At 47.9% G+C, this 12,044-nt stretch overlaps 1 protein-coding gene across 2 annotated transcripts; it reads right to left on the bottom strand.

The window, feature by feature from the left end:
* Positions 1-4,885: 4,885 nt before the first annotated feature.
* On the bottom strand, positions 4,886-11,060 carry SMIM1 (small integral membrane protein 1 (Vel blood group)). Of its 2 annotated transcripts, none has more exons than XM_054009003.1 (3): positions 10,928-11,060; positions 7,476-7,611; positions 4,886-6,206 (listed from the first exon to the last, which is right to left on the bottom strand). In XM_054009003.1, the coding sequence occupies exons 2-3, from the start codon at positions 7,577-7,579 to the stop codon at positions 6,080-6,082; spliced, it is 231 nt and encodes a 76-aa protein (XP_053864978.1). In that variant the 5' UTR covers positions 7,580-7,611; positions 10,928-11,060; the 3' UTR covers positions 4,886-6,079. The 2 variants fall into 2 exon arrangements, with proteins under 2 accessions (XP_053864978.1, XP_053864979.1); XM_054009004.1 differs by lacking the exon at positions 10,928-11,060 and adding an exon at positions 10,760-10,858.
* Positions 11,061-12,044: the final 984 nt, after the last annotated feature.

Below are 12,044 nucleotides of genomic sequence, written 5' to 3'. Positions count from 1 at the left end.
GGCATGGAAAATTCTATAACTTGCTCATGCAAGTTTACTGCTGCTCAAAGCCCTTTTCATTCCTGAACCGAAGTAGCAATGACAGAGCAGGTGAAGTTTGACTACCCCCCTTTCCTCTCTCCCTCACTTGCAATCCGAGTCAGGCTGAGCCTGGCAGCCGCGCTCAATGCCTGCGGCGGGGGAGGTTGCAGACCCTGGCAAGCAGTGCTTAATGCGTAATGAAAGAGGTGCCAGGGCTCAAACAGTGTTTTTACTCTCATAACTGATGGCAGTATGTATGGCCAAGCCTCAAGGAGTACGGGCACACCCCGGCACAAATTAAGCACTGCTGCAGGGCTCTGTTACTGCTTGGAAAATAAATGTGTGCAGGTCACTTGTAAAGTGAGCCAGGATTCCTGATGTTTGCTTTCTGTGCCCTGAGGGCTGACACTTGTGGCCTCTCACCGCCTAGGCTAACTGCCGCTGGGTGCGTGGTTTCTTTTAAGACCGTGGCAGATATTCCCTCACGCCTGGGGCTGAGTGAAGGAGCAGAGCACATGGGCGTGGGACCTAGGGGCATGGCAGGTGCGGCAGCACCCCAGGTTGCTCTGTAAAAAGTTTGCTGGTGCTGTCAGAATGAACCTAGCAGCATTTTGCAATTGTTCAGAAGCCCGAAGCTGTGGTGTGAGCGGGAATTGTGCTTTTTCACATTGCTTTTGAACCCACGTGGGTTACGGTTTCATTCGCTGGCTTTCAGCACCCCCACTATAAACTCTGGCCCTCACCCCATCCCCTTGCAGCTGGGATCGGCTCTGCCATGGGAGCAGCCGGTAAGTGAAAGCACGACTGTCCTGGCAGGCTGACCCAGGAGCAGAGGAGGAAGGCCCCTGCTAAGCAACGGGGACTCCCAGAGCCAGCTGGGCTGGTGCCCCATGGCAGAGCCTCGCCTGCAGGGCTCAGCGGGGAGTGGGGGTGGCTGGCCGGGGGCGGTGCCCCAGGCACATGGGGACCGAGCCAGTGGAACCTGGCCAGAAAGGAGCATGGGCACTGCCTGCACCTGCCGGCCAGGGAAGGGGCCAGGCAGTGGTGAGCAGGGCTGTCGCAGGGGAGCCGGATCTGCCCAGCCCCCAGCTGGACCCTGACAGCATGCGGCGCATATGGGACTGACTCCTGCGGGTCAACGAGAGCCGCTTTGCCCTGGGGAGCCCCACACCGGAGCAGGACACCACCATCCCAATCGTGCACTGGTGTGGGAGCTTTGCTGGGAATCAGCTATAGTCTCACTGCAAAAATATTCCAGCCCAGTGCACTGGATGCTTAGATCCTCCCCAGACCCATGCTCTGAACAGAGAGTGACCAGCCTGCAGATTTTCCACTGGTGAATTTTCCACTCCAAGATGCTAGTTAAATAAATTATCCAATCAGGGAACAGAATCAACACCATGTGACTACCCCAGCCCAGTGAAAGTTGGCAAACAGCTATTAGCACCTGTTCAATAATGTACAATCCCAAGAGTTTACAAGCAATTTCAAATACCAAAAGTACATTTCACCATTTCTTTGCAGACAATTCACAAAGAGAAGCCGAGGCAGACTCAGTTATCAGTTATTTTATTACAAATAATTCCCCTCAGCTCTACCTGGAAGATTTGGGAGGGATAAAAAATGATCTGTGTGCTATAAATCAGCATTGCTTTGTTCAGGTCGGTAACGTTACTCTGATCTGTACCAGATGAGGCGCTGGCCTAGTGTATCCAAGGGGGAGGGATAGCTCAGTGGATTGAGCATTGGCCTGCTAAACCCAGGGTTGTGAGTTCAGTCCTGGAGGGGGCCATTTAAGGATCGGGGGCAAAAATCTGTCTGGGGATTGGTCCTGCTTTGAGCAGGGGGTTGGACTAGATGACCTCCTGAGGTCCCTTCCAACCCTGATGTTCTATGATCCACAGTGAAACACATAACATAATATCGTCGTGGGCTCAGGAAATGGGACCAACATACCATAGTGATTGGTGCACTAGAACTATGCATCTAGATGGAAATGTCTTGCTGTATGTGGAAATCAAGGTTGAAGATGATCTTCCTGGAGGACCATGTAGCATTACCAAGAATGGGCCTGTCACACAACAGTAGCCATCGTTATTAGCAACACTCGCTTACTGGCGCACAGATGGGATTTTTGCTTATTTTTTCTTTTTGTTTAAATTGATGTTTGAAATGTAGGAGACGTGTTTCCTAAAAGGTTACAGCAAGTTTCTGGACCAGGGAACTAGGTTGACAAACAAGAACTACAAGCCTTAGCCTTCAGAAGCTGGGGGGGAAGTGGGATGAGGGTATCAGAGTCCCGTTTGGCCAAACTGCTCACTCATTATACTTTTAAGCAATAAAGCTCCTGAGCAGTATGTCATGTTCCTTGGGAACGTGCCACTTTAATAGTTGGGGAACGGACTAAACATGCAATAGACGGGTTAGCAGGATACAGCCGTAAATGCTGTACCAAGAGGTAGGTGTTAAGGTTGCATCAGAACCTTGGCCTGTGATATTCCTTCCTCTGCAAAACGGCGTCAGCCCCTAGCAACGTGCCAGAAACTGGCACAAGTTACATCAGTGAGACCAGTGTGTGCTAAGTGATAACTGTATTTCACAATTGCTTCCACACATCATTATTGTCAGGCATGAGATACAGCAGGGGTCAGCACATAAATACCTTAGCTACATACTGGAGTGGAATTACTCTGGGTTTATGTAGATGTCAGATAAGAAACTGACTCAATTTGCCACACATCAATTCTCCTAACAATGATCTCCAACACCAAAGATTTGGTGTGCTCTCATACAATGTTTTAAAATGCAATCACTCCTCTACTGATAATTTTTTTTCTCTAGATTGCTTGGTTCAAATCTCAGCCAGGTCAACAGCAACCAAAGTTACCACCACATGGTAGCCTGTGTGTGAAATCAATTGGGTGGGTCTGAGCCCAGTTCCAGGAGGGACAGGTGATCCCATCACAAAACTACCATTGCATCCAGCACCAATGAGCATCCTTGTTTGTGGTCTGTTGGAGAGAGCACAGGATTGATGTGGAGGCTGAACTCTGCTCAGACCTAGAAGTACCCCTGACTGATGGGTGTCAGCTGCACAGTGTGGGGAAGTTGACACTGCTGCTCCTGCCCCTTCGGGCTAGCGCTTTGGACAAGCACTGACTCAGGGCCCCAGTAACTGTGTCAGACTGTGTTTGGAAAGAGACAGTTCCCATCTAGCAGCACCACATTTGAAGACAAACAAGGAAACTAGCATTCATTCAGGTTAGTAAAGGCTATTGCCAGAGGAGAAATGTCAGCTTTTGTATACGCTTTCTGCTGGCTGACAGGTTTAATTGTGCTTGCTGCTTTCATTCTGCTCAGATGATCTCATGGTGATTAGGTCAGGAATGTATTTTGCTCATGAGATAGCTGGTGAAAAGTTATTTTAACAGCCAAGATGAAAAGTTAAGCAATACCATTGTAAACAGGAGAAGAGGCAACACTGCCAGGTTCGACTCACCCCAGAGGTGTTTACCCTCCCTGAAGTGATTGCCAGACAGCCCAGGTGGGATGACTCGCTCTCCTCTGATAAGCAGTCCCGGGAATGAGCTGCTTGGAGATCCAAGAGCTTAATACATCTATTAAACAGCCTTTACCCTCCACGACCTAGGGATGCAGAAGCTATTTCAGGGAAATACATGGAATTGTGGGTAGTAGCAGCAGAGGAAGTTGAGAAATGAGTACAATGAATATCAAACCCAAAATCCTCCCTTGCCTCAAAATCCTCACTTTTGTTACCCTGGAGTCTCCCAAGCTCCTGCCCACAACGCTGCTGACTAGCTTTCATTCTTTACCAGTGACTTAAAAAAAAAAACCCAGACCCCTTGGTAAATAAAAATCTCTGTGCTGCTTTAGTTTGCAGTTTGTGCTATCAAATGTGGCTTCTCTGACGGTTAGATTTGGGGGCTGGCCTGTCTCTCCCACAGATGCATCCTGGGCCAGTCCATCCAGAGCAATCGATACTGCTGCAAACCTACTGCTGACAGGGTTGCTCAAATGCTTTTCCTCTCCCTTGTGTGACCTTCCCCAGCACAGATCTGGGTTGTCTCAGCATCCTGTCGAAAGGCTCCATTGCCTGGGCTGTGGTCCAGTGAGGAATAAGGGAAGAAGAGAGGGATCGAAGCAGAAGTTAGGAAAGGCAGCATGTACCTGAGGAAACCCTGCCTCCTGGGGAAGAAGAGAGGGATATGCTGATGAAAAATGACATGAAGAGAACAAAGGCCTACTGCCATTTTGTTTGCAAACAGCCGTGAGCAAGGAGGCAGGGGGGCGGGCACGGGCAGGTGGGAAGAGAACAGAATCTGCATAACTCTGGCTAATGCTCGTGTACTAAATCCCTGAAATAACTGCATCAATCTCTCCCTTTTGCTTGGTTGTGTCAGGACAGGCTGCACGTGTGTGCATGGCAACAGTCCCACATGTGGCTGGGAAAGCATCAATGCACATCTTAGATGAGATCTACCAGCAGGGCCTGCCTGCAGGATCGGAACTGGGGTTGTGCTCGGATGGGGTGAATTATTCTCGTCAGGATTGTTTAGAAGAGGTATGAGCTCAAATCTTTCTGCCTTGGGTGGGTGGAGTTGGAATCTGGATCCCACCCAGACTTTTTTGGGGGGGAGCCCTTGACCTTCAATTAGTTGACCCCCAAATACATAATGTACAGTCCCAGGCCACTCCAAGAGTAGATTTCCCTGACACTTCCTATTCAAGCTGCAGTCACAGGAAATGAGTCCAAGACAGCAAGATACACTTCAGTGGTCTCCCCTGTATATGCCTTTCCATTGAGACGCATATTCCAGCACTGATCAGAGACATGGGCAGCCTGTTGGTTTTAAATCTGCTTTTTATTGCTTAAAATAATTTGACTCTGTTGCAGAAATATACAGAGCTTTACATGTCTGCTGCACAGTTTGAAAATCCTATAAAACAGGCTGTGTGAGAGCCATGGCCTTGAAGAGAGCTGTCTAAAGGAAACATTAACATGATTACAGGGAGCAACAGGTTCCTTTGCAGGGGGAAGCCAGTGAGGTGCTGATTAAAATAAAGATTCCCATCAAACTGGTTTATAATGAACCCAACTACACTGGGAGCTGGCATGCAGCCTTCCTGAGGAGTTAGTAGAGGAGTTGTGTGCAAAAGCCTTTAATCTTCCTGGCTGACGTGACTGATGGAGCATAAAGAAGTTTCAAAGGTTGGGTCAGCAAGTCCTGTGAATCCAGGCACTGCACTCGCAGCCTCTAGTAAAGTGCGGGGTAGAAATAAGGGCTTGAAAAGAGAAAGATCCCAAATGTAAGGGAGCAGCACCTTGCCCCTGGAAAAGTCATAGTCAGATAGAAGCGTGTGTGTGTCGACCCAGTGATCAACAAAGGGCTCCAGTAACTGCTAAGGAATTGTGATTAAAGTCCCCTGCATTGTGCAGTCAGGTGCACAAACAGAGGTTGGGTGCCCAGTGACAGGTTTGCTCACACAACTACCCATTATGTGCTCACAAAACAGGTGTTTTCACATGCATACAGATGTGCCAGGAGATATGCAGATGCCATTAAGAAGCTCATAGAAAACATGCCCATGCAAAACCGGTACCCAGATCCCCTGCTGATGGGTGTGTCAGAAGGGGTAGGGATGGAAACCGCAGGACCAAGAAGCTGTTCTCATTGCAATACAGGGCATTTTGGCAGCAGTGACAGATTTTGGAAACAGCACATTTTGCTGATTCGTGAGGGAGAGCACATCCATTTCTAGTTCCTCCTTTGCCTTTGTTGAGCCGTCAGCTGAGATTGTACAATCCGTTCTCTCGTAGGCAGCAAGAAGTGCTGCATCTAGCACTGGTTCTGTGCACCTCCCTAATCCTGATGGTTCCCTTTGTGTGCTCATACGACACATAGTGAAGATTCCTGCATCTTGCATGCATGCTTGCTGACCTGCCTGATTGGGGGTGGGAACTGGACAGGGAGGGTTGGGATTACCTCACCAGAGAAATCCAGACCTGGGATCCTGCCGGTGAATTTCACTGTTACTTCTACTTGCATTTGTGCACATAGTAACCGGTCACGTAGCCAATGACAAAAACCATCCAAAAGAGGATGTTTCCTCCAATCACTTTAACTGCAATGCCGATTTTCCCAGTGCACAGCTTAGTGTAGATTCTGGGGAGATAAACATGGATAAAGAACAGCTGTAGTCAGTGGACATCCTGGCTACATTAACAGGCTAAGCAGAGCTGACTCAGTTTGCTATTTGACTGGGAGACCTGCTGTCGAACTCCAGGTTGGTACTGGAGTGGTGCTGGTGATTCAGTAGGTGGCACCCAGTCACTAGTGATCAGCTGCCCTCAGAAAGGAGGGGCTGTGAGGACTGGGCCATCTCTTGGATGAAATATAAAACCCAGGGTCTGACCACTTGTGGAGATTCTAGATTGAAGATTCTACAGCATCTCTCCTCAGAGTCGAAATCTTAGCCCTAATGCAGGGCATATTCCACCTGGAGTAATTAAACTTTGTCCCCCTCAACCTTCCCTGAAGCTTCAGTTCAACACAACATTCTTCACTGCACCCCCTGAATTGTTGTGTAGCGTTGCTGTGTCTGGCCAGAGGCAGCTGGTTTTAGTGGCAAGTGAAGTGATTCTAGTTTATTGTAAAACACGTTTGGGTGAATGGTGTTAGAGAAATAAATGTTACTATTGTTGTTACGGCGTCTACACGGGGGAAGAGAGAGAGACCATATTTCTCTTCCTTTCCATGAGTGAGGGTCAGTGGGGGAAAGAATCACGATGCTCTAAGACACTCAGTCACTGTTTGCAATTTGCTAGAAAAAAGGAATTCTTTAGAATTGTGTACAGACAGCTTGGCTTTTCAAATAGTAACATGGCAGCCAGTTGTATCTGTAACTTCAGCTAGATTGTGAATAGAGCCCAATTTCTCTGCTTTAAAAATTCCAAATTTGGTTCCCATTCCTGAAATCAATACTGAGACACTATCTCCCCGACATCCGTGGCACTGTACAACTGGAACCTTTGTGTGTTCCTGCGCTGCTCAGTAAACTGAGACAGAGACAATCCTGGAAGATCTGACTCAGTTATCTTCCAGAAGGTGATCTGTGTTGGCCTTGCAGAAATGCTCTTGGTAGATCCTAGGGAACCGTGTGTCTGGTTCTAGGACCATGTATGGTGGATGAAGGGCTACTCTGCTGACTGACCATTGGCAGTCAAACCGTGTGGGTTTCTTTAATTCCAGCACAGAAGGATAAAAGGTTGACAGACTCGCTAAGGCTAAGGAGAAGGGCAGGAGGGCCTGCAGGGAGCCTCCATAGCTCAGGAGGAACACCTTGGGAAGAGGAATAGGTTCTGGACAGCTGTTCCTCTTGTGTGTGTTGTTGAGTCTACACCTGTCAGACAGCTGAGCCACAGGGGGTCTCACCTTTTACTTCCCGACACCTCGGCAGTGGACGTGTTCACACTGACTTCATCACGACTACTGTCGTTCCACCTGCTGTACTGAACACCTGCGTCTTGAGGCTGCATCCTTCCAAGGAAAAGGTTGAAGGAAAAAGACTCTAGGAAGGAGGCAAAGGCAGATACAAGTTAAGCTGATGCCTTGACAAGAGGAAAAACTTAATGCAGTTTCCTAACTTGTTTGTTCTCCTTTATTCCTTATGAAAGTGACAATTACAGTCAATGATGTGACACCGGGCATGACCATGTGGGGTTACACTCTCTCTTACTGACCCCAGATCAATAGCTGTCAAGAATAATGAGAAGTACCAGCATGAAGTAGTGAGACAGCTCTACGTACCAATTACTATCGGGGTTAAAATGGAATCCCCCTGGAGAGCCTGACAGGAGTTTGAACGGGAACTTTGATCAAGCCTAAAAAAAAGGGGATGGGTGACTTTGAAACCACTCCTGAGATTCCATTTATAGATCCAAATATATCAATCAATTGGGCTGATGATAATTTTTGACGTGTAAACACCTGTTCACTGGGAATTAGACTGAGACTATCAAACCAATTCACCCAGGCAAATAAACCTACAATCTGGGGTGAAAGGCTCCATCGAGTCATCCAATCTTTTATATGCATCTGACTCGGGTCCTGTCATAAACATACAGCTAAGGGTAGCATAAAATCCCTCCTTTACCTGTAAAGGGTTAAGAAGCTCAAATAACCTCGTTGGTACCTGACCAGAAGGACCAATGGGGAAAGAAGATACTTTCAAATGGGGGGGTGAGGCTTTGTTTTGTGCTCTGTGGGTGTTCTCTCAGCAGACAAAGGGAGAAACCAAGCAAGTAATCCAGCTCCTACTGAAATAATACATCTAATATTACAGAAATAGTAAGTAAGAACAAGGAAATGCGTTAGAGTATCTCTTGTTTTAGCTTGTGAATTTTCCCTGTGCTAAGAGGGAGGTTTATCCCTATTTTTGTAACTTTAAAAAGTTTTGCCTAGAGGGGAAATCCTCTGTGTTTTGAATCTGATTACCCTGTAAATTACCTTCCATCCTGATTTTACGGAGGTGCTTCTTTTACTTTTTCTTTATAATAATGTTCTGTTTTTTTAAGAATCTGATTGGGTTTTTAGTGTCCTAAAAACCCAAGGGTCTGGTCTGTGCTCACCTTGGTCACGCTCAAGCCTTCCCAGGAAAGGGGGTGAAGGGGTTTGGGGGGATATTTTGGGGAAACAGGAACTCCAAGTGGTTCTTTTCCTGAATCTTTGTCTAACTCACTTGGTGGTGGTGGCAGCATACTGTCCAAGGACAGGGAAGAATTTGTGCCTTGGGGAAGTTTTTAACCTAAGCTGGTAGAAATAAGCTTAGGGGGTCTTTCATGCGGGTCCCCACATCTATACCCTCAATCAATTGAGCTAATGATAATTTTTGATGTATAAACACCTGTTCACTGGGAATTAGACTGAGACTATCAAACCAATTCTTTCAAGCAAATAAACCTACAATCTGGGGTGAAAGGCTCCATCGAGTCATCCAATCTTTTATATGCATCTGACTCAGGTCCAGATTCCAAACACCCACAAATCTTTGGAAGACTTAAGAGCCCTCTCCCTGCAGAGTAAGGACTGCCTAGCTGCTATCTTCCACACCCCAACGGTCTCTGCACTTCAGTAAAGAGATGTATGTATGTCCCATGGCTTTTGAAGCGTATTGGTGAAAGGTCCCCCTACAGAAATGTAAAATTTTATTTTATGAAGCCTACCTAAAATTCTCGCCAAGGCTGAGTTATCTAAAGTTACTCCTTACTCTAGGTCCTGCAATGCAGCTTGTCTATCTGTTTCTCATGTCATAAGTTCTTCCAGACTGGGAGTACCACATATTTGTGTCTTGTAGAGAACACGCCGTCGGCACTTAATAGATCATGCTTTACAACTGCTAATTTGCAGAAATTTTAAAATTCTCCCCTTGTTGCCACCTCCTTTTTGACCCAGCCCTCCCGCTCCTGAGACACGGCTTGAGGCACCCGGCGCTGTCAGACAGCTGTGCCTGGCAGAGGGGGCGAGAAGAAAGGGTGGTCCTATGGGCAGCAGCACAAAGAAAACTAGAAATGCAGCTCGTTGATGTGTGTCTGGTAAAGAAAGGGGACCTGGAACAGAGATGGAGCAGGACTGGGAGGGATTATGCTGCCTGGAGGGTATTTTCAATTTGCCTTTTTAACTGTGATTATTTCCACTTGGATCCTAGCCTATGTTTCGTAAACAGGGGACTTTACGTTCTTGGCTCGCTGACATAGCAATGTTCCTGATGAAGGTCTAAATTCTAAGCCTGCTAGTGCCAGCAATCGCACTGGTGTTTGCTAACGTACCATGTTAGAGATTAGACCCAGCAGCTCCCTTCAGAGTTTTGGCTCTGCAATCTAAATGCCTCTTCGTGCATCTCTCTGTAGCATACTGCAGGTCTTTAGAAACACTGACTATTATCTGCAACTTGGCATGAGCCTGGCATATTGTGAGGGATCTTTTAAAATATTTTGACATTTTTAAAGCTGCCCCTTTTTGATCAGTGTGGTGCCGGATCAGATTGGGGCAAAGGTGGCTTTAATCCACTTAAACATTTGTCCAAGCTTGGGGCCGCTGGAAAGTGGGTTAGAGCAGCCTGTAGGGTGCTCTAACTTACACCCCTCTCCAGAGGCCACGCAGGACTATCCCAGACTGTCAGCCAGACACAGCAGTGTCCCGGCCAAGCCTCCTCTTTGCTAGGCTGCACCTCCTGTGCTGGGGAAGAGGGAGTTGTGCAGGGCAGGAGGCACCCTGTACCACAAGAGGATTCCTCCACGTCAGGGGACATTCCACGGCCGGACTTTGCTGGGTTATATGGCTGCTTTGTGCTGGTGGAGCAGCACTCTACAGCTGCAGCCCAGCTGGGAATCTGGCCCCCAGTTTTCCAATGGGACAGTGACAGGGGTGGCACAAGGAGCCTACTCTCCTCTAGAGTCCCAGGGACGGACCTAGCACAACGGGAATCCTTGCACTTCGGGATGTTGAGCAGCTGCTCCTTGCCGGTGCCTCCCTAGCTGCCTTCTGTATGATTTCCCGATCCAAAGGTCTCCTATCCTCTCCAGCGATCAGTGTATTCACATAACACAGTGACCAGTTGGCTAGAGCAGACACATTACTTCTGGCTGAGAGATTTTTAAAATGAAGCCATATTGCCTCTCTTCACTTCCCCCCAAACCAACCAGTAAAAAGTAGTTTACCACTGGAATGGGCTTGGATTTTATACTCCTCCTCTCCTCCTAACGGCTGCGCAGAGCTGGGCTTCAGCAATTCTACCCCTGAAAATAGGGTGGAAAAGTGGGGGGGGGAAAGTCAGAAAAAAAAAGCGAGTTTGCCAAAGACTGTTTAAAGCTGCAGCGTGGTCTCACCTGAGGATCAAAGTCCTTCTCTGACTCTGCTCCGAGCTGCTTCTTGGTGAAAAATAACCCTTTGCCTTTAGCTCTTTCCTTTCTGGGTTGATTGTGAGCTTTTAACAGCTGTGTGTGCTGTTGTGTTAAACCAAGATTAGAGGCAGAGCGGGGAAGGAGGCGGGGTCCATCAGTTCAGTGCCTTTCAGCACAAAAACACAGGTGCCAGCTATAATTGGCTGACTCCATATGTTCTGACCTAACCAGCGAAAGTGCTGGGGCAAAACTTCCACAGTTCCCACGTGCAAATTCTTTAACCTCGCTCCGTCTGACGGCAAATGAGGTGCATGCAATGGCGAATGCATGCCAAAGACTTGATTTGAGGAAGGAGTATAAGGGTTACCACCAGAAACATTGGCCGTTGGACCTGGCCTGTCCTTTATTTCAGCATTCTGACCTCAGTGCCATGACAGCATTGAGATTCCAGTGAAAGGAGTGCACGGCCCTGGGGGAAGCTGGACAGCAAGCAGGGGAGACTCTTGAATATTCTGAAATCCTGCCCGCAGCCCTGACTCACACAGCCCTTACTCCTCCTGGGCTAGATCCAGAGCGTCTCATTCTGTCCTCCATTGATGTGATGTAGTTACTCCAGATTTACTCGGTGTTGTGAGATCAGAATAGGTACAGTGAACCAGAGATCTAGTCAGCACTATCAGTCTGAAGCAAAATCCTTCACTTCTACTTCTGTCTTTAATGGTGCAGATTAGGGAACTGGACAGCTTGGGGGAAGGTTGCTGATGGGATACAGACCCTTTCACATGGCCAGATTGCTTGCTGCAGTGCAGCTCTGGTCTGTTGTTTCCAACTGAAGGCTGTCTGGTGCCCTGTCTGAAATGAGGCAGTAGCCCCAGTTCAGTACTGAGTGGGCAGGTGTCAGCATCCCAAAATCACCTTTACAACTGGCAGCTAGATCATCCATCTCAGCAGAGAGGGCACAGCTTCAAGGGGCCTAAGGAATTAACTCCTGTCTTGCTCCCAGAGATGGTCCACTCCAGGCCAGAGTGGAGGCCCAATGTCAGGGTTCTATGGAGCTTGCTTAGTCCAGCATCTCTCATCAGTAGTCAGTTCACAGGGAAAT

This window comes from Malaclemys terrapin, chromosome 19 (assembly GCF_027887155.1).
Source record: "Malaclemys terrapin pileata isolate rMalTer1 chromosome 19, rMalTer1.hap1, whole genome shotgun sequence".
NCBI lineage: Eukaryota > Metazoa > Chordata > Testudines > Emydidae > Malaclemys > Malaclemys terrapin.
Note: the sequence above shows the minus strand (reverse complement) of the source record. Positions and strands in the feature narration are given on the sequence as shown.